Source organism: Bos indicus x Bos taurus, chromosome 11 (assembly GCF_003369695.1).
Source record: "Bos indicus x Bos taurus breed Angus x Brahman F1 hybrid chromosome 11, Bos_hybrid_MaternalHap_v2.0, whole genome shotgun sequence".
Lineage (NCBI taxonomy): Eukaryota > Metazoa > Chordata > Mammalia > Artiodactyla > Bovidae > Bos > Bos indicus x Bos taurus.
The window spans coordinates 74126749-74149846 of NC_040086.1; the positions used below are offsets into that span (position 1 = coordinate 74126749).

Sequence of the window (23098 nt, forward strand, 5' to 3'; positions counted from 1 at the left end):
AGTTCAATATCTGACTGGATAAAAGTTATGGATAACTTGCTTCAACTACACATGTCAAAACTATGACTCAACAAAATTCCTCTTCAAATGTTGTAACAAGCAAACTGTTTTCCCTGAATTTTTAATGGATTGCTTTTCTATTGAAAACAAAGTACCAAATCAAATACTTGGCTTGTAAAAGATTTTTGTTCCTTAGGAATGAATTAGTATAAAAGTAGTTGATTTTAACATAAATTTGTCCTCAGTGGCTATATACCTTCAGTACTTAATGTATTTAAGATTTTTTTAATCATCTTTTTTAAGACTTTTAATCTTTTTTACTTTAGTTTAACTTGCTTTATGATTTTTATATTTAAATACAGTTGCCACATTTTTATGTAAGGCAAAAGTATTTAAATCCATGCCATATTAACTTTTTATTTTCTCCTTAGGAACTGAGAGAAAGTTACAATACACAGCAGTTAGCCATTGAACAGCTTTATAAGATCAAACGTGACAAACTGAGGGAAATTGAAAGAAAAAGATCAGAGTTAATACAGAAAAAGAAACTAGAAGATGAGGCTACAAGGTAATGTAGTTGATAAATTTATTATACTATATTGCTACTAAAATTCTAATTTTTGTTGCCCATATCTTTAGTTTGACTATGAAAAATATAAGGGGAATAAAATCATTATCCTAAGATGCTAATTAGATTCTAAAGTTTAGAAGTTTAGTCCTCCTTTTGCAGACTGAGTTTACAGTAACCAATTGTAAATGTTCCCTTAGTGAAAACTACAGGCTTTGGAGTTCAACCTGGGTTATCTTGATCTACCATGAACTTGGTTAAGTCACTTTACCTTTTGGAACCTCAGTTTTTACCATCTGAAAAATAGAAACAGTAATGCATATCACATAGCTAATTCAGAATTAAATAAGATTAAAGAACCAACTATAGTGTTTAGTAGGTAATAAGCACCATTATTTTTGTCTCTCCATAGTAAATCTATTACTGTTTCCTGAGAAATCATAAAAACCAAGTACTTAATTTTATAGAGGGTAATATTGAGTGCAGAAATGCCATGTTGATACAGTTTTCTTTATATATATCTGGGCTACATCAACTGCCTACATTTGTAGCAAAGAAAAGTGAGACAGTTGTGTGTCTGAAGCATAGAGCCATTCATTTAGAGACTGCACATGACTTTTTTTTCTTTCCGTAAGATTCTACTTCTGATACGTTCCTATGTTTCTCCCAAGTTCTGTAGTATCAGAAATTGTTATAATTAACAAATATCAACACACCAGCATTTCTTCACCCTGGAGAAGAGTAGAAGAGTAATGTCCATGAAATAGCTACTGGGAAGACAAGAAAGACACATTACCATATAGCAGGCCTCTTTTCTTACTAACTTCAGAATAACCACCTCAGCACATTTTTATTTAATGGTCACTGTGGACTGTGATGCAGGTAAACTCTGGGTTACTCCTTGTCTCTAGATTCCTTATAGTTCTAGTAGGGGATTCAGACAGCTAAGCAAATAGCTGTAACATTTTTTACTCCAAGACTCATCCTTTTGTGACTCCCTAGCAAGAGATACTGGAATAATATAGATGTAGAGGCAGTAAAGTTTAAATTAAGGAGATTTTTATCCGCCACCTAACTTGTGCAGCATTGTGTGCCACAAGGGAACTGGACAACGGCTGCACTGCTAGTCACTGTGCTCAGGTTTTCTGTTGGCACATGCGAGTATCTTGATATCTCTCCATCATTGCTCATGGTTCCTTTCAGCCCAGTAGACCATATTAGTAATACACATTTTCATTTTATTCACCATCTTCACACATTATCCTACTTTAGTAGAGGGAAGCAATCAGAACATGTAGGATTGGTTCAGAGCTGGGTCTTAGTACTATATCTTGATTTCTTGGCCACTTGCCCAGCTATGTTGCCTTCTTACTCAAAGCTATTGGTAATAGTCAGGTTTTCCCATTGTTGGTCTGGTCTCTTTGCCTTGTGTCCAACTTTTGAAGCATCTTCTGGCCCTGGACCAGTTTCTCATCCACAAACTTAGAAACTTTACCAAAATTTAATTTTATATTCTCTTAACTCTCTCGTCTTTTGTTTATCCCAATAAATATGTGGCAAGTACCCTGATAGTGGTGTTCATAATGCTATGACAATTTAAATAAAGGTAGGTTGGGTCATCCTAGACATGAGAGACTGTCAGGGAATGTTACCAAGAAACTAGGAAAGGGAATATTGGTTGGAATTAAGTCAAGACTGCTAGAGAAGCATACTTCTGAAAGGAGAGGTGGATGTTGGTTATAGAAAATAGTAGAGAGAGCACTCTGCAAAGTGATAGAAGGTGTAGGAGGGTTTGCAGAGGGTTGAGTGGAAGCTAGTTGTGTGATAATGAACCAGGAGTATGAAGTATAAGACATTGGGGGATGAGGAGAAAGGGTTCATGACTAAGTGGGTCTACAGTTTTTACAATTATCTAGGATTTCCAAATTCTTCCAGGAATTATAGGAATAGAGATACAGAATTAAGCAAGACTTTCACCTTCGTGGGGCATAAGTGCCCCCCAAAACCCAGGATGCATCAGTCACAGCCCGTGATAGTGTTTGCTGAGGCTTGAAGAAGATGTTAAATTTGGTGGTGACTGCTCTGCCTTCAGTAAGATCATCAAAAGTATGTGCAGGAAGAGCTGTGGTGAGCATTAATTCTGTATGATCACAGGTCATCTTGACTAGCTAGAAACGAAGCTGCAGCTGTATCAAATGTCATAGAAACTTGTACAGAGGCATAGACCTCTCCAGGAAAAATGATCTATTAACCAAAATCTAACAAATGAAAAAGACTTTTAAATGATAATATAAGAAGTAATCTGTCTGTCTAGAAGCATTTCCTATTTTCACAGCAATGACTAAATCCCGAAAACAGGGATTAGCTAGGATAGTGAGAGTAAGAGTTTGATAGCAGTCTTGGTAAAGAATCTAGAGAGAAGGAAAGGAAATTTAAATACAATTTTTATATTTGTTTTCTGATTAGTTGCATTTTAGTTTTTTACCACTTTTTTTCCCTTGGGTTTAGGAGGTTGGCTGGCAGGAAGAAATCTGGGAGTGTGAGAAATTGTTAGTCATACACTTCAGCTCATCTGTTTATCCATAGTTTCTCTCTTGATTAGTTGATTGACTAATTGGTTTTCTCCTTCAGCCCTGATTCCCCATGGTTTCTCCACTCCCCCTCACATGTCTTTGCTGTATGTAGTAAATACATAATTATGTTTAAGATTATATTTAAATATATAAGAAATATTAATTTTTCTTCAGTTTGTCAGGAAGAAGATCTATTATATTTTTATTTTGCATGAAAGAAATTTAGGACATTATGCAAACTTTTTCTTTTTTATAAAGGAAAGCAAAACAAGGAAAAGAAAACTTATGGAAAGAAAATCTTAGAAAGGAGGAAGAAGAAAAACAAAAACGACTCCAAGAAGAAAAAGCACAGGAAAAAGTTCAAGAAGTGGAGCGGAAAGCTGAGGAGAAACAAAGTAAGGATAAGGATAAAAATAATTGGTTTGATTTTTCTGAAACAGAGCAACAAAAGCAACAAGAAAAAAAGGTTCTAATGAGGCAAGAAGAAAATTTAAGTGGATGCTCATTCTTTTTCTAATTTAAACTTGGATGAGAAATATGTAGTCTTACTAAAACAGATTGAGGGTAGAAATCTTAAAATGACGAAAAGAAAGTAGTCATCACTACCGATGCATAAACCTGGACACAGTGTTCATAACTGAAGTAATTTAAAATACTTTATTTCACTAGTGTAACTAAACTGTTTATTTTAATGGAGTAACAGTAAACTGTTAAGTCTTTGCACAGTGAAATTTTCTCAGATGATACACGTTGTTTTTAGTACCCCTTCCCAGTGTATTTCTAAAATATTAACAACTTAAGTATTGTATCTTTTCTGGATACGCATATTTTTGAATCATTATTAATGATACAGTGTATTAAAATTTTTTAAAGTTAAAGCATTTATTCTACAAATGAACAAAGTAAAATATCTTTAGTAAGTCTAGTATACTTGTGAGCCCTTCTGCTGTGTTTGGTTTTAGAACCATACTGATGAATCTGTAATTAACCCTGTTTATACTGACTCACTTCCTCACCTGTGACCTCCCTTTTGTATTCATCTTCCCTGTGATAGTCTGACCTCCACAGATTAAATTAAGCCCCTTGCAGCTTAGTCTCCCTCCGCCTGGCACAGCTTGGTCACCATCCTCGCCTTCCCTTATCCATGCGTGTGACACATCCTGCCAGTCCTCTCTTTGTTTTGCTGCATCCTGCTTAAGACAAATATCCTTGTTTGTTTTTTATATTGATTCTGTGACTGTTAAAAATACTTAAAGCCTATATCAAGTGGATTCTCATTATACTGTTTGGTGCTCAGTTTGTTTGTTTTTTTTTCTTTTTGAGCTCTTCATTGAGTCATAGCAAAGATGTGTATCTATGAAAGAAGCAAATAATGATAATAATCTTCTCTTTAGGTGAGCCAGCTGGTACTTTGGTGAATTACAGAGCGTTATATCGCTTTGAAGCAAGGAACCATGATGAAATGAGTTTTAATTCTGGGGATATAATACAGGTTGGAAACAAAGTCTTTTCTTTTCTCATGAATAAGCTGAGTGCACTGTACTATATTACTTTCAATAATAATATTGAGTATACTATTATGGGGCTTCCCTGGTGGCTCAGACGGTAAAGAATTATACAGTAATTTACCATTTTAAAAATACATCTTCAGCATCACCTCATTTGGTTCTTAAGACATACTGCAGATCTGCAGAGGACATTACAGGTAAGGAAGACTTACATAAGCTGTCATCCTCAGTGGCACGCTGCCAGCATGGAGTGCGAGTACATGTCTTTTCATTTCTAAACCCAGTGTTCTTTTCACTAGGCCATGCTGCTTTATGCCATAAAAAGTGACACTGATTTTATTTTAATAAATTACAGTGGCATTTGGGAGAGCTAGTTATTTTCTGACAACCATTAAAAGAGTTGAAAGAGTTAGGTTCTGTAGTTCTAACTAGATGCAGAACAAAAAGGATTTTATTGTATAATCACATGCCATGTAAAATGGATGAATAAGAGAAGACGCAGGGAATAGCATCGATTGAGCTATTGTGATACATTAGGAAGAATACAGGCTGTAAAAGCATAGCGACTTGGATTTTAGTCCCGTCTTCAGTTTTCTTCTTAGAAAACAAAGGTTATATTACCTAGATTACCTAGCCAGTGTCTGTTTCCTTTTTTTAACCTGCGTTGTCACCAGTTTGGTGTATTTTATCAGTTGAGTAGCAAAAGCTGAATGGTACTTGGACTAGGGTTTACAAGAACCAACTATTCAGATGCTCAGTATCCTCCCCAGCTACACACTGCTTCTGTTGCCATTGCCACAGTGGCCATGCGTAGCTGCTCCTCAGCTGAGGGAGGTCCATTACGTAGGCAACTTGAGTCCCCAGTCCCCTGACCCTGCCATTCCTCCTTGTCTAGTTGGCGGTGATGAGGTGGTGTCCAAGAATGAAGAAATACAGCCTGTCTGGGCATGTCTGGCCAAGAGCCTACTTATATTTTTTTATTATATCTTTTGTTTCAGCAAATTCTTGTTGGAGGCTGTACTAGGCTAGGGATATAGTAAACAATTCAGTCTCGGCTCTGAATAAGTTTATAGTTCATTGAGAAAGATAGATATCCCAAAGAAGTAGAAGAAGGGTGTGGACAGCTGCCCACTTTAGAACAGATCTCTCCCACAGTCAGAGGGCCAATCTGGTGGTGGTGACAGCAGGAACATAAGGTTGGCTGCGAGTTTCTTGAGTGTTTATGTTCTTTGCCGAATCGTTGATGTAAAGAATGTCATGAGTTACTGTCAGATATCTGATTTGGAGGCTTCCCAGGTAGCACTAGCGGTAAAGAACCCGCCTGCTAATGCAAGAGATGCAAGAGACGCAGGTTCAAGCCCTGGGACAGGAAGATCCCCTGGAGGAGGGCATGGCAACCCACTCCAGTATTCTCACTGGAGAATCTCCATGGACAGAGGAGCCAGGTGGGCTATAGTCCATAGGGTTGCAAAGAGTTGGACATGACTGAAGCAGCCTAGCATGCATGCACACACCTGATTTGGACAGCTTAGTTAATAATTGTGTTCATTCACTAAGAGAGGAAGATTAAAAGGAGGAAATTTAAGTGGGAATTATAATGAGTTCAGTTTGGGATGAGTTTCAGATTTCTAGGCAGCAGTTACATATCCAGAGGTATCTAGAGAGATCTCTGGAAAAGGTCAGAGGGGGCCAGTTTGGATGTCATTAGTGTGTTGTGATGGTCATTGAAGACGTGACTGTGGCAGAGCTCCCCTAAGGGGGAATAAAGAAGGGGGAACGTGGCTGAGGGAGCACTCTCTGGGAAGCATGGACACTGAGGGATTGTCAGAGGAAGGGGAGCCAGAAAAGAACGACTAAAGAAAGAAACAAAACAGAGTGTGGTGTCAGGGGATTTTGAGAAAAGAGTGGTCCACATGTAAAACAAGACAGAGCTTTAGAAAAAATAACCACTGTATTAGCAACAGCACAGTTACTATTAACCTTGAGAAGAAGAGTATTAGTTGAGTGGAATAGTGGAGGAAGAGGCCAAATTTCTGTGAGTTGAGGAACAGTTGGAGGGAAGGAAAGAGGAGACAGTGAGTATGTAAAACTCTTGAAGGAGCTTGGCTTCTGAAGGGGAGAAGGAAGTGAAGGTGGAAAATAATGACAAATGTGGATTGAGGGAAGTTGTTCTGTTTTCTTGTTTTTTTAACTTGGCAGAAGCTTGACCAAGTTTAATGATAGAAAGGGTCTGCAGAGAAAAAGGGTTAATGATACCAGAAAGAGTAAATTACTAATAGAGAGAGACTTTTTTTCCCAATTAAGCTATAATTTACATTTAGTAAAGTGCACAGCCATCAGTGAGTAGCTCCAATAATTTATACACATATGTAAATCTTTGAAAGGGCTTCCCAGGTGGCTCGTGGTGAAAGAATCCACCTGCCAGTGCAGGAGATATGAGTTCATTCCCTGGGTCAGGAAGATCCCCTGGAGGAGGAAATGGCCACCCACTCCAGTATTCTTGCCTAGGAAATCCCATGGACAGAGGAGTCTGGCGGGCTGCAGTCCATGGGGTTGCAAAAGAGACACGACCTCGCAAGTAAAACAATGACAACATAAATCATTGAAGCCACCATTCATATCAACACATAGAACACAGAACGCTCAGGAAGGCACCTCAGGCCTCCCTGTCAGACCTCTCTGTTCTGACCAACGGATGGAGACGCGAAAGATTCTTGACAACATGGAGGGCTTGGGGTCTAGAGCCTGGGAAGAGGGAGAGGTGGAAGGACTGGGTCATTTTCCTTTGTGGTTGGAGGGCTGGATGAAAGAGTGGATGGGATCATAAATTTTGCTGAAGTAGAGGTGATGTCAAATCTGAGGGCTTCTGTATTGTTGTTAAGATAGGAGGCAAGATCTAATCAATTTAATGTGAGAAAATGGCAGAGGAGGTTTGAGAAAAGTGAAATAAATTAGAAATTCCTCTGAACCCTGGCAACATTTTTCATCACAACCTGTTTCTAGTCTTATCTGTTAATGCTGTTTTCGAAGTAATAGTTTCTCTAGGCCTGTGAGAATTTATGTAAAATTTCCTAGCTTAGGTCTCTATGTTAATTGCCAACTAGAAATTAATTATAATCATAAATGACAAGTATAAAATTGATTAAAATTGACTGCTTACAAAGCAAATCTGGCCTAACTCTGAAGAATAAATGAATGGGCAGTTTCTTTTTCATAAGGTTGAAAATATTAGGAAACAATATTAAAGAAATTATGCTTTTAAAAGTTGGTAAGAAAAAGAGGAAGTTAGTGTTTGAACACCAGTGCTCATACATTTCAGTAATTCCTCACCTTGAGACCAAATATTTAAATCAGGTTTAGGTTGTATAATTCCTGGGGTTTGTTATTCTTGCCTTCATGGAGATTCTACTGGTCTTTGTGAACTATTTTTGTGTATTAACTTGGATAAAATTAAAAATTTAAGTTTAAAAGGGCACCTTGTCAATTGTTAGAGGTAGTAACCTATTGTAGAAAATGCTTTAACCATGTAGTTCAGTTCAGTTCAGTCGCTCAGTCATGTCCGACTCTTTAGATGGACTTGATTCTGAAAATTAGGCTGCTGGACAGTGTTCTGCATCTCTTCTCTTTGCAAATATGTGGCTTTTCAACCACTGCTAATTCTTCTTTTTGTTTCCATAGGTTGATGAAAAAACTGTAGGAGAACCTGGTTGGCTTTATGGTAGTTTTCAAGGAAATTTTGGCTGGTTTCCAGGCAATTATGTAGAAAAAGTGACATCAAGTGAAAAATCTGTGTCTCCTAAGAAGGCCTTACTTCCTCCTACAGTATCTGCTACCTCAACTTCTGAGTAAGTTTTTAGCTAATAATGGAATTTATATGTCACTGCACATGTTTGAATCCCTAATATGTATTTGTGTCAACCTGATATTTAATCATGTTGTAATCTGCACTGGACTCTGTCAGAGTACCTTTTGTTCCAAATTTAATACTGAAGTTTAGTAAATAAAAACATAGGTCATGATTTTTTTTTAATAATTTGTGTTTAAGCACAATGTATATTATATATGAGTAGATAAATTGGTAGTACTTCATTAGATTCTAAACAATTAAGTATACTTACATCATATTGTTATATTTATAGATCACTTTCTTCAAACCAACCAGCATCTGTGATCGATTATCGAAATGTATCTTTTTCAAACCTAAGTGTTAACACATCATGGCAGAAAAAATCAGCTTTTACTCGCACTGTGTCCCCTGTGTCTGTATCACCGATTCATGGACAGGTTTGTATGTTTCATTTTTGTGTGTTTTATTCTTTGACATTGCTCATGCTTCATGTAAAATAGAATGAAGATTTTTGCACAAAGGCTTCATTGATTCATTTACCAGTTTGTAGCATTTTGTTTTGGTTCTTAACCATTCATATGTGATACAAAGTTGAAATTATTAGGGATTTCTCAACAGTTTATTCTCTTAGTAACAAGTTGGTACCAGCTAAGGTTTCTAAACTCAAAATATCATCTTTACAAATTTGATTATATTCTTAATTTGTAGTTATTGTAAGAAGAGCTGTGGGCTTGGGGTTTTTTTTGTTTGTTTGTGTTTTCCTTAAATAAGTCATTGTGTAAGAACTGTATTACATGTGTATTTAGCCTCTGGTTTAGATGTAAACAAGATGCAAGCATTTACATTGCTGGTAGTTTAGTCTCTAAGTCATGTCAGACTCTTGCAACCTCGTGGACAGGCGCCTCTGTCCATGGGATTCTCCAGGCAAGAATACTGGAGTGGATTGCCATTTCCTTCTCCAGGGCGTCTTCCCGACCCAGGAATCGAACCCCGGTCTCCTGCATTGCAGGCAGATTCTTTACAGACTGAGCTATGAGGGAAGCCCATTGTTACATTAACATTATTAAAAAGAAATTGCAGACTTTATCAGAATAGAGTCCTGCAGATTTCACCTTACTCAAAAAATGTTTATTGTGTGACCATAGGTCCTAGGCATTTATTCTGTGCTAGAAATTTAATGGAAGAAAATTCTGTCGTTAGTCATCAGCTAATGAAGACACAAATAAAAAACTGTATGAGAAGTGTTGTAATGAAGATATTTTATGAAATCCTAAGGGGTATACAGAAGAGAGAGTATTTCAGTTCAACCAGTGGGAATCAGAGCAGGCTTCACAATAGGCTTCACAATTTCAGTAGAACACTCAAAAATGAGCAAGCTTTTAACAAACAGAGAAGGAAAGTTATTCCTGTGAAAGAACAATTTGGGGAAAGTCACTGAGGCATGTTAACACAGGAGTTTATAGGAAACAAGTATTGTTTATAGTGTGGCTAGATTACCAGATTCATAAAGAAAGTGTTAAAATGTAGTTGGAGAGAGAGGTTGAGATTTATTTGTGAAGCATTTAATGTCATACTAAGCAGCTGGCAGTGGAAAGTCCATGTGAACGTCGCTCAGTCGTGTCTGACTGTTTGCGACCCCGTGGTCTATAGCTTGCCAGGCTCCTCTGTCCGTGGAATTCTCCGGGCCAGAATACTGGAGTGGGTAGCCGTTCCCTTCTCCAGGAGATCTTCCCAACCCAGTGATCGAACCCAGGTCTCTCCCGCATTGCAGGTGGATTCTTTACCAGCTGAGCTGCCAGTGGAAAGCCCATGAAGGTTTTCAAAAGGAGAGTTGAGTTGTGTATTTTAGAGAGAGAACTCTGGCAGTCATGTAGAGGCCAGATTGGTAGAAGGAAGCAAAGGGAGGAGACCACCAAAGGGAGGATATTACAGTAGTAACAGGTGATGCTGTGAATCAGTGTCACAGTAGTGAAAATATACAGAAGAGGAGAGGGACTTAAAAAAGTATTAGTCAACCAAAATTTGGCAATCCATCGAACGTGAGGAATGAGGAAGAAGTTGAAGTTAAAGATACCTCTTCAAGGTCTTTAGCTCAAGTGACTGAGAGGATGGTGGTATCATTGTACAATGTAGGAGGAATGGGTTTGGTGAGTTCTAAAAGTGATTACATTTCAGATGTATAACTTAGGTATTTGTATACCTAAGCATGAGGGCAGGCCCAGCAGGCAGCTTGATTTACAAGTCTAGAGGTCAAAAGATAAAGTTACAGTTAAAATATAGATTTGAGGGCTTCTCTGGTAGCTCAGTGGTAAAAAAGACACCTGCTAATGCAGGAGACATGAGTTTGATCCCTGATCCAGGAAGATCCCACATGCCACAGAGCAACTAAGCCTGTGTACCACAACTACTGAGCCTGTGCACTCGAGCCCACGAGCTTCACCTACTGAACCCATGCACCCTAGAACCTGTGCTCTGCAACAGGAGAAGCCACTGCAACAAGAAGCCTGAGCACCACAGCTAGAGAGTAGCCCCCACTCCCTGCAACTAGAGAAAAGCCTGAGCAGCAACGAAGACTCTGCCCAGCCAGAAATAAATAAATAAAAGTATATAAATTTTAAAAGATACAGATTTGAGAGATCCTAGGCATAAATAAGATTTTAAGAGAAATCATGTGAAACAGGAAGAGAAAGAGGCTGGACCAAAGAGGAGCCATCAGTCACCAGACTGTGAGCTTCAGAAAAGTGGAGGGGTTTCAGTGATGTCACTGCCAATCAGAGATCAGGGAAAGAAAGGGTTTGAAGAAACTTTTGGCTCTGACGTTATCAGTAACCTTGTCAAGAAGTTCAGTAGTAAAACGATTGCAGAACCTAAATTAGAATGGACTGAGAGGTGAAATTGGAAAGCAAGTGCAAGATTTCTGTTTCTTTAAGAAAGTTAGAAGTAGAATTAAGTAGAGAAGTAAAGAAATTAAAGATTCAAAAGAGAGAATTCACGAAGTTACAAAATATTTTTAGAAAATGGGAGGACCTGGTAGAAAGTTTAGAGCCCAGGTAGAGGGGTTAGCCTTATCAACAAAACAGAAACACTCCTTCCTCTGAGAGAAGACAAGAAAGGAAGAAGAAGAATATGAAGAAGTTAGGAGACAGAAAACAAAAGTGGAAGAAGGTCGAGCACAGCTGCATCTCCATCCTTGTGGAATAAACTGGATCCACTGCAGTGCGGAGACTTGGAAGTGAGGAAAGAAAGGTTTCCCTTTTCATTTGTTACCTGATACATACTTAGTGGGTCTGTGAGTACGCTTCTTCAGTACAGGGTTTGCCTTCCATACCCATGGTGCTTAATGCCAAGGTGTCTCCTTGAATGGTAAGTGTTGGGTCTTTAAATTCATAGAAGGCTATTCAGATGGTTGTCTGTCATATATAATTTTAAATCAGTAGATTAAGATTATCTTAAGTCATCATTGATAATAACTCACTGCCATACCAAACCAGTCTGTTGTTTGAGCAGTAAGTATGTTATATCCTGGGAAACAGAAATGACAGTTGTCATTGTTTTCTGTTTGTTTCTGATTTTGTGGTTTTGTATTCACAGGGACAGGTTGTAGAAAACCTGAAAGCACAGGCCCTTTGTTCTTGGACTGCAAAGAAAGAAAACCACTTGAACTTCTCAAAACATGATATTATTACTGTCTTAGAGCAGCAAGAAAATTGGTGGTTTGGGGAGGTTCACGGAGGAAGAGGATGGTTTCCGAAATCTTACGTCAAAATCATCCCTGGGAGTGAAGTTAAGCGGGAAGAGTAAGCACTTAGTTTTGTGTGTTTACATGAGATGTGGATGTTGCCAGTTTCACTGATGAGTCAGCCAAAGTACAACTGGCTGTGCAGGAAAATTAGAAGTTTAAACTTAAGTCTGAATATCAGAATGGTGATTCCTAGAGTGAAATACCTAAGGTATTTGTACCAGTTTTAGAATATCTTTTATTCTAGTTATTTCAGATTCCTAAAGTTTTCAAAGTGCTTAAAATTTTAGATCGTTTGCTTTCTTTGCACCAGCAGGTTAGAGAAGTTATTGTTCATTTCCTTTGGAGCTTTCTCCCTTGTTTACTGTGAACTGTCAATATTTAGATAAACCTTTACTGAGGGCCTTGCCTCTGCCTCTCCCATCTCTGGATCTCCAGAGTTCCTTGCAGGTCACCTTTCTTGGTGCTCATGACACACTGTGTTGTAGCTATTTCCCTTCTTACCTATATTCCTTATTAGATCATAAGCTCTAGGAGGTGGGATTCATGTCTTTTTTGTTTGCATTTTAGATTTTCGATACCTAGTGTGACCTTAATGCCTAGTAGCTGCTCAATCATACTTGCTTAGTGAAGAGAGGAGCTAACGAAAGAACACACGAATGAAACTTTTGCATGAACAAAAAACAAAACCGGATGGGGTCTCTGGTCTTTATTTCCCAGTCTGTAGGGGAGTCAGGTCATCAAACATCTTTACTACCAAGAACTAAGTACTCTAATGTAGCTGTGGATAATTATCACTTGTGTTTTATGTGGAAGTTGGTCTAAATAGAAAAGCAAAATGATTTATTGAAAAGGAATGGGGTCATTGGAAATTAAGATCCTTGAGTTCTGATTCTATTTTTGCCAGACTGTATGGGGTAAGCCTTCTTGGTCTCGAGTTTTTTCACTGATTTAATGAAAATAACTAAAAAATCTTTAAAAATTCTTTCAGTGCTAAGGTTCTGTACATTAATTTTTAGTTCAAATGTCAGAAGACATTTACTTTTCAAACTGACGTGGAATTCTAGAGCGTGTGATAACAGTAGCAACAGTAATAGCTGATGTGTGTGCTGGCACTGTGCCAGACCCTTTATGGTAATTATCTTATTTAAACTCCATAGCATTTTACAGAGAAGGAACACATAGACACAAATAGGTTAAGTTTAAATGCTTAAAAAGACATTTCTTCTAACTTTTCATTCGATTACTGATCCTTTCTAACAGATAGGGCACACAACTTGAAAACCTATAGTAATGGAGAATTCAGCCAGGCAGTCCATTTGGTGTGCCCATGAGTTGTAGTAAGAGTCCACTTTTAACCCGAAAACTGCTTCACTATACAATTTGGTCACATAATTGGGGACCCCTGATATATATACAGATGTCTAGTTCTTACTGCCACAGTTTTCTAGATTTTTTAGAACAGTTTCCTAGGTTAAATTGAAAAATAAAAGCTATATATGTTTCCAGATGTAAAAATAAAGTGCTGTTATTTTTATATATTTTAAATGTACTGTGCTGTAAACAAGTAGTAAAATTTATAATTGTCCTTATTTTTTCCTAACCAAATCCAGCCCCATATGTGCTTCACCAAATGACTGCCCATTTACCGGTGTGTAATGTCTTTTAGATTTAGAAAAGCCAAATAACTCACATTTGAAGAACTATTTATAAATCATATTGAAATTAAATAGATTTTAAAAATTTAGTAGTTTGTAAGTAGGCAGTTTATAATCCACTAAGATTTTGAAGTGTATGAGCGTATTTCTAGCTTGTGTACTGAGACAATATTTCAGTTAATTTTAGCCCTTAAAAGAGCACACTGCTAAAAACGTGCTGTCTTCATCAAACCGTCTTTCTTTTTTATTTATGTGATGATACCCTTTTTATTGTATTATTATTGTTTTTTATCTGTTTTGTGTGTTTATTTGGCAGACCAGAAGCTTTGTATGCATCTGTAAACAAGAAACCTGCCTCTGCAGCCTGTACAGTGGGAGAAGGTGAGCTTTGGTTAATTTGTAAATTGGATGGAGGTCAGATTAGCTACTGACTAGTTATATAACTGACTTCCCACAGTTGTTACTCTTATTGCTTTTGTGTCTTCAGTGTTAAAGTGAAATTAGAAGAAACCTGCTGCCACTCTATTTCACATGAATATTTAGGAGATAGAAAATAAATGACTGAAAATACTTGACACTTTAAAAAAATCAGTACTATAAAAGTTCATATCAGTTCAGTTCAGTCACTCAGTCGTGTCCGACCGTTTGCCACCCCATGAACCGCAGCATGCCAGGCCTCCCTGTCCATCACCAACTCCGAGTCTACCCAGACTCATATCCATTGAGTCGGTGACACCATCCAACCATCTCATCTCTGTTGTCCCCTTCTCCTGCTCTGTCTTTCCTAACATCAGGGTCTTTTCAAACGAGTCAGCTCCCAGTAGCATATTGGGTATCTACTGACCTGGGGAGTTCATCTTTCAGTGTCCTATCTTTTTGCCTTTTCATATTGTTCGTGGGGTTCTCAAGGCAAGAATACTGAAGTGGTTTGCCATTCCCTTCTCCAGTGGGCCACATTCTGTCAGACCTCTCCACCATGACCTCAATAAATAAATAGATAAGTGTTGAAATGAAATAGCATAAAATTTTTTGTTTTCCTTTTATTATATATTATAGATGTTTAAAATATAAGGAAATTTTAGTACATTTAGTTGTTTATGAATTGCCTTTTTTTTTAGCCACACTGTTCAGCTTGTAGAATTTTTAGTTCCCTGACCAAGGATTGAACCCAGGCCCTTGGCAGTGAGAGCATGGAGTCCTAACAACTGGCCCACCAGGGAATTTGCTGAATTGCATTTTAATTACAGTATGGCACATAAATTATTAAGTAGGATTTGAAATCAAGATATACTTTAATCATAAATATTACAAAGAAATTTTTGTTGCCCCTTGGGTGGTTTGACTATCTTAATTTTGAAAATGTGTTGAAAAATGTCTATCCTTACTTCAGACAGTGTTTTTATGTAATAGTTTTATAGGTTTATAAATGAATTGTATATATCCATTGTAAAACTAGTTGAATAGTTTACATTTTGTTTATATTGCTCAAGAAAATCAGTTTAATAGTAATTTAAACAGTTTATTCATTATCTACTACATTAGAGATTCTATTCTAAAGCCTAGAATTATGTTTTATTCATCATATACAAGGATGAATAAAACACAGTTTCCCAGGTGCTAATAGTAGAATGGGAAGGATAGGCATATAATTGTAATAAATTCTAAATGAAAACACAATTTTGAGTAGGACCTATGAATCCACAGAGGTGGCCACATTGAATCATCTTAAACAATGAGTAGGGTCTTGCTTAGTGATGAAGGAAGAGAAGGCTTGGTGGACAGAGGGAAAGGCGTGAGCCAAGGCTCAGCTGTGAAAGGTTAGGAAAGGAAAGGAAAGGAAATTGAAGTCGCTCAGTCATGTCCGACTCTTTGCAACCCCATGGACTGTAGCCTACCAGGCTCCTCTGTCCATGGGATTTTCCAGGCGATAGTACTGGAATGGATAGCCATTTCCTTTTCCAGGGGAATCTTCCCAACCCAGGGATCGAACCCAGGTCTCCCTCATTGTAGACAGATGCTTTACCGCCTGAGCCACCAGGGAAGTCCTAGGGAACTTGAGTTACCAGCAAGCCTAGAGCCGGAGGTGTACTGTGGAATAAAGGCAGTGGAATGATGCTAGGAAAGTGGTGAGGAGCATTTTGAAAAGAACCTCGCTTATTACAACATACCTTAAGCTTGCAGTCCATTTTTTGTTTTATTGAGTCAGCTAAATTGAATAGTATGGGAATGTGGATAGTAAATAGTTTTTGTTTGATGGTTCTGGTCATCTTCAGTTTATGATCTGCAGATCAAATTTCATGTCAACAAATACATATAAAAACTTAAATAGTTCCCTTAAGGTTATTCATTAACAAATATTTATGGAGCATCTATTCCATGCCAAGCACCGTGCTAGGAGCTGGACCATTGTGATGGAAACTGGCCTCTCATATTGATGTCAGCTGAAGAGTGGGCATTTGCATAACTGTATATAAAAGAATTAAAGAGAAAAGAATTTAAGAGATTAAACTATATGTAAGAAGGTTAAAAAAACTTTTCCATGTCTTGACCCTGTAGAGATACTGATATATATTTGTAGCTTTGGGGTTATTCTCTGTGACATGATGATGATGATGATGATGATGATGATACAGTGGGAAAAAAGAAACCTGTGATAAAGCTTTCCATCCATCCTAAGTCGCTTCAGTTGTATCTGACTGTGTGGTCCCATGGACTGCAGCCCACCAGCCTCCTCTGTCCATGTCATTCTCCAGGCAAGAATACTGGAGTAGGATGCAATTTCCTTCTCCAGGGATCTTCCTGATTAAAGGGATCGAACCTGTGTCTCTTACAATTCCTGCACTGGCAGGCGGTTTCTTTACCACTAGCACCACCTGGGGAGCCCCAGTCTTTTTCTAGTAATTATTAAGTAATTACTTCATTCTACTTTCTACGTTAACGTCTCTTTACATTAGGTTTCCTTAAGTCACAAGGTCTTTTACAGCTAATTTACTCAAAATCTTGGAAATTAACACTTTTTTTTTTACTTCTGTAATCTTATAACCAAAATTAGTTTTTCTTTTTCTTTATTCCCTACAGAGTATATTGCACTTTATTCATATTCAAGTGTAGAACCTGGAGATTTGACTTTCACTGAAGGTGAAGAAATATTGGTGACCCAGAAAGATGGAGAATGGTGGACAGGAAGTATTGGAGACAGAACTGGAATTTTTCCATCAAATTATGTCAAACCAAAAGATCAGGAGGTAGAGTTACTTTGGTATAGAAACAGAATCATTCCATTCCTGTTGCTCAAGGTTCATATTTATAAAGGATGCTTACATATGGTTTTGGTTGGGCTGCTTTGGTTACAAGGAGACCATTTAAGGTAACTCCAATAAAATATAGTTTATCACAGAGATCCTGTTAGATAAAGGAGAAGTGATTTTATGAAATTCCAAGAACAAGAGCCATAGATAGGGGCAGACCTCATGATAACTGAAGTTAGGGAATGGTTTGGATTCAGGGAGGCTTAAAAGGAATCCGTAAATCTTTGAGGCTCTGCCATTATTATGACCCAGCGCACACTTAGAGTTCCTGCTGCCTTTCTCCTACCACTAGCAGCAGTTCCCAGACTTTTTTATTTCAGGAACTTTGCACATTCTTAAAAGTTATTGAGGACTCCAAAGTTTCTGAAAATATATGGATTATATCTAGCAATATTTCCCATATTAGAAATTAAGACTGAAATTTTTAAAAATTTACTAATTCATTTTGAAATAACGAAATTAAACCCACTATATGATGACTTAAATAAATTGCTTTTAATGGAAAACAAATATGTACTTCTCCCTCTTCAAAAGTGTTTAATGGAAAGAGTAGTATATTCTTTTGGTTGAAGTAGTTGAAGAAAATTCAACCTCACACAAATATGAGCGATAACAAAAGTATTTTAATAACATGTTCGGATACCTGTGGATATTCTTTGACACTGCTGTACCAAAACTTAACAAGTACTAAATTCTTATAGATTACTTGCAGTGCAGAATCTGAAGCCAAATCAGTGAACATTCCTTATTGTTTTTTTTGTTTTTTTTTTTTTTTTAAATTCACCAGTCTGTTTTGCATACCGAGTGTGATGACATCATTCATTGATCATTTGGCAAATACTGAATCACTGAGTTATGCAAGTATTCACTTATTGCTACATTTCATTATATAATATTTTAAAAATTACATTTGTGGCTTAAAGACTTAAACATAAGACATGACACCATAAAACACCTAGAAGAGATCACAGGTAAAACATTCTCTGATGTAAATCATACCACTGTTTTCTTCAGTCAGTCTCCAAGGGCAATACAAATAAAAACAAAAAATAAACAAATGGGACCTAATAAACTTACAAGCTTTTGTATAGTAATAGAAACCATAAACAAAATGAAAAGACAACCTACAGAATGGGAGAAAATATTTGCAAATGATGTAACTGACAAGGGCTTAATTTCCAAAATACACAAACAGCTTATACAACTCAACAACACCAAAAAAACAACCCAATTGGAAAAAAAAAAAAAAAAAAACCCAATTGAAAAATGGGGAGAAAACTTAAATAGACATTTCTCCATAGAAGAAATACAGATGACCAATAGGCACATGAAAAACTGCTCAACATATCACTGCTTACTAGAGAAATGCAAATTCAAAAGTACAGTGAAGTACCACCTGACAGAATGGCCATCATTAAAACGTCTACAAATAACAGTTCCTAAAAATAAGAAGTGTGATTGGGCCAACTTATCCTGTAAAGTCAAACAGGTCATAGTTGCCGGTATGTATATCACTACAGATGGTGACTGCAGCCATGAAATTAAAAGACGCTTACTCCTTGCAAGGAAAGTTATGACCAACCTAGATAGCATATTCAAAAGCAGAGACATTACTTTGCCAACAAAGCTTCATCCAGTCAAGGCTATGGTTTTTCCTGTGATGTGAGAGTTGGACTGTGAAGAAGGCTGAGCGCCGAATAACTGATGCTTTTGAACTGTGGTGTTGGAGAAGACTCTTGAGAGTCCCTTGGACTGCAAGGAGATCCAACCAGTCCATTCTGAAGGAGATCAGCCCTGGGATTTCTTTGGAAGGAATGATGCTAAAGCTGAAACTCCAGTACTTTGGCCACCTCATGCGAAGAGTTGATTCATTGGAAAAGACCCTGATGCTGGGAGGGATTGGGGGCAGGAGGAGAAGGGGACAACAGAGGGTGAGATGGCTGGATGGCATCACTGACTCGATGGACGTGAGTCTGAGTGAACTGTGGGAGTTGGTGATGGACAGGGAGGCCTGGCGTGCTGCGATTCATGGGGTCGCAAAGAGTCGGACACGACTGAGCCACTGATCTGATCTGATTCTTTATTCTTAGGTCAGGTTCAGGAGGAACATGGCAAAAAAATTAAAAATAAAAGCATTACCTTGTATGTAACAGGAGCAAAACTCACATATGCCTTAACATAGCCAGAGCACATGTGTTATATGTGGTGGGCATTGATTCTGACCCCCCAATGATGAAATGTATTTGTATTAACATTTAATATTCAGAAAAGATTCAGAAAATGAGCTGTTCCTGTTGAGTTGCCAACATCAGCTACTTACATATAATGTATTCTATCAGAATCAGATCTCCCATAAGTATTGGATTCTTAACTTATTTGATCAGTATAAGGTTAATCATTATTTTGCTCTTACTCTAAAGAAACGATAACCCTGGGAATTAGAAATCTCTAGTCCCTAATAGCCTGTGTACTTTTAACCCTGGATTGTTGAAAAATGATAAAACTGTATCTTTTCCTTATAGGGTTTTGGGAGTTCTAGCAAATCTGGAACATCAAATAAGAAACCTGGTATGTATCATGATGAAGCTGACAAACTACCAAAGTGTTCATTAATAGTCTTGAATTCATAGTCCCTTATATTTCTTCTTAAAAAAAAAACCTGGTATATGTATCATGATGAAGCTGACGAACTACTAGGGTGTTTAATAGTCTTGAATTCATAGTCCCTTGTTTTTCTTCTTTTCAGAGATTGCTCAAGTAACATCAGCATATGCGGCTTCTGGTTCTGAACAGCTTAGCCTCGCACCAGGACAGTTAATACTAATTCTAAAGAAAAACACAAGTGGGTGGTGGCAAGGGGAATTACAGGTAATAACTTTTAAATAACATTTGTTAATTTTATTATAAAAGTAATGCCTGCTCATTAGAAAAATAAGATTAATAAAAATTTAATTTATCTTATTTGACTGATTAATAATTAGTTTGATAATTAACAAAGCTCCAAGAGGTATTTACTTATTAGGAGAACATTAGAAAGGTCTTCTTAGTTTATAAATATTATTTGTGTGAAGTATGCAGAGAACTTTGAGACTGAACAATCTCCAAATAGACTTCTACAAATAGTGTTGAGATGCATATTAAATCTTTCAGTTGTTTAATATTGACCTCGAAGGCCAATGCAGAATTCAAGTGTTCTCAAGATACCCTCCCTCCTAACACAGATTGTAAATTTGGAGGGCCCTGAGACCACTCCCAGATTCAGTAATTTCCCATAAAAACTCACAGGACTCACTGAAAGCTGTTATACTCCTGGTTACAATTTATTACAGCAAAAGGATTTAGATTAAAATTAGCCAAGGGAAGAGATGTATGGATCAGAGTTCAGGAGGGTTCCTAACACAGAGCTTCCCGTTGTTCTCTCCCCATGGAGTCATGGGCAGCATTAAATCTCCTGGCAACAGTACACATGGAGTATTGCCAAGCAGCAGCTCACTTGAGCCTTGGTTTCCAGCGTGTTTATTGAAACCCCATCAAATAGACACGGTTGATTGCTCACATGGCTGAACTCAGTCTCCAGTCCCTCCAGAGGTTGTGTTCATATTATGACCCAGAGGGCCCACCATAAATCACATCATTAGGCTCTCCTGCATCGTTACGGCCCCCCACATAAACTGAGACACTCTTTGAACAGTCAAGACGTCTCAAAGGTTTAGAGATTACCTTCCAGGAGCCATAGGCAAAGGCCAGGCCTCCCTTTGGGCAAGGTTAAATTCTTTACTACACAGTTTGGATTTTCTTATTTTTAGTTTATGTCTCAATAATTGTCTTTAGTCTCATTTTTTGTGTTCTTTTTGCTAATTTTATAGGCCAGAGGGAAAAAGCGACAGAAAGGATGGTTTCCTGCCAGCCATGTTAAACTTTTGGGTCCAAGTAGTGAAAGAACTGCGCCTGCCTTTCATCCTGGTATGGAAATGGGTTAACTTGGGTTTCATCTTAGGAAGTTTGTTTGTTTTTTTTTTTTTAACTCAGCATTTCTTAGATTAGCCAATTCTTTGAAAAATATTTTTAAAATTTGTTCTTTCTTTACCTCTGTGAGAACTTCCTTTCCAAAAAGTTCTGTTAGAAACAGCCAGCTGTTCAGTGATGCTTGGACTACATCACTCCTTGAAATTGTTTAATTGCTCTACCATCATACTTCAAAGCAGTCGCTTGGATTTCCAAACTACATTTGGGAAATTCTTGCTTTTGTGAAACAGGGAATAGAGGAAGGAGGGTGGGAGAGAACAGCTAAAGGAAATGTTAGCAGAATTTTAACATATGATGCTAATAGGAAGACTTACTCAATTTAACTTGTTACTTTGTCATTATTCCTCTGCTAGTGTGTCAGGTGATCGCCATGTATGACTACACGGCAAACAACGAGGACGAGCTCAGTTTCTCCAAGGGACAGCTTATTAATGTTCTAAACAAGGATGATCCTGACTGGTGGCAAGGAGAAACCAGTGGGGTGACTGGTCTCTTCCCTTCAAACTACGTTAAGATGACGACAGATGCAGATCCAAGTCAACAGTGTGAGTAATATCAAACTATTTACTTCTTAATAGTGCATCAGCTTTAACATACAGAACTGCATTCCTTACTTTTCTCAACCAAATCTTAGCACTCTCAGTGAATGTATATTAATGTTTAGAGTAAGAAAATAAAATAAGAAACTTTCACAAAATCAAAAGTTATATTGCTTTTTTTCAAATACTTTTTACCTAGCTTCAGACCTTACTGTTAGACTTTATCTGAAAAAAGTTCTAGTTCTTTCATGAGTTCCTTGGTATGATAGCAGTCTACACTGCGGCTTCTCTTTACACCAGCCTTTTTCAGCTTGAGAGAGAGTAGAGACTAGCTGGCAGTTAGCGTATTCACCTGTGCACAATGACCCTTTTAGTGTACAGGTGCTATTAATTTTGCAACCTTATTTCCCACGTTATTACACATCACCCAGGTTAGAAGAAAATTATAAAATTTATTTTACAAATAAAGTGCTTGCAAAAATCTCATTAGGTGATCTTTTAAGGTAGGTAACTCATGCCACAGAGATATATGAATTAAGATCCGTTTCACTACTTTTACTGCAGGGGTCCATATCTCAATGTATATGATTTGGTATTACATAAAATTATCTCTTGATAGTTACCTAACCTTTCTTACCCTTGACAGTAAATGTAGCATTAGAGAATAAACAGTACTTGGAAATATTTTTTTAGCTTCATAAAATAGAGGTCACCTTTCCTCACCCTTTTGATCTTTTTGTCCTTCTTAATAAAATACATCATGGTTTGTGTTTTTATCATTCTTGTGAAATTATCTAAAAGCTTTAGCCTTTCATTTTAACTTAGCTTCTAAGAACATATAAATGGTAACCCAGTCAAAGCTGAGCTGTGTTTACAATTAAGTGCAAGTATTATTAATTTACTTTGTACTGTATCTATCATTTTAAATTATTAGTGCATTATTTTCACTTTAGAGCTCATAAAGATCATTGTGATTTGGGGAGAAGACGGTCCTTTAGATAGAGCAGCTGAATTTCCCAGTCTGGATGTGGAGTCCAGTTTTTTATGCTTTGAATATTCCTAAAAATACCTCAGGGTTTCAGAAGAGATAGTAAGGAAAATTATAAAACTTGGATTACTTAAATGAAAGACCATTTTTAAATTCTGCTGATGGTTTGGCAGTTTTCAGGGCTTGCCAGTTTGTCTGGTTAATAAAAATACCCGAGGGGTCTTTCCTGGGCCTGAGAGAGGAAGGTCTGGAAGATCTTGGGCTAAGTGATCCTTGGAGGCATTCTAGTTTATCAGTGCATTTGACTTTCATAGTGTCTACAATGTAAAGTGATCGTTTTCCAA

At 37.4% G+C, this 23098-nt stretch overlaps 1 protein-coding gene across 8 annotated transcripts in view; it reads left to right on the forward strand.

Annotated features, from left to right (window-relative positions):
- The window catches only part of ITSN2 (intersectin 2), a 126244-nt gene that overhangs the window by 70041 nt on the left and 33105 nt on the right, over positions 1-23098 (forward strand). For all 8 annotated transcript variants that reach the window (XM_027555941.1, XM_027555948.1, XM_027555947.1 and 5 more), the window contains 12 exons: positions 432-568; positions 3400-3536; positions 4536-4633; positions 8328-8494; positions 8789-8933; positions 12088-12293; positions 14210-14274; positions 16972-17138; positions 19724-19769; positions 19948-20069; positions 21068-21164; positions 21581-21772. In XM_027555941.1, the coding sequence (XP_027411742.1) occupies positions 432-568; positions 3400-3536; positions 4536-4633; positions 8328-8494; positions 8789-8933; positions 12088-12293; positions 14210-14274; positions 16972-17138; positions 19724-19769; positions 19948-20069; positions 21068-21164; positions 21581-21772 (1579 nt within the window). The remainder of the gene's footprint in view (positions 1-431; positions 569-3399; positions 3537-4535; positions 4634-8327; positions 8495-8788; positions 8934-12087; positions 12294-14209; positions 14275-16971; positions 17139-19723; positions 19770-19947; positions 20070-21067; positions 21165-21580; positions 21773-23098) is intronic.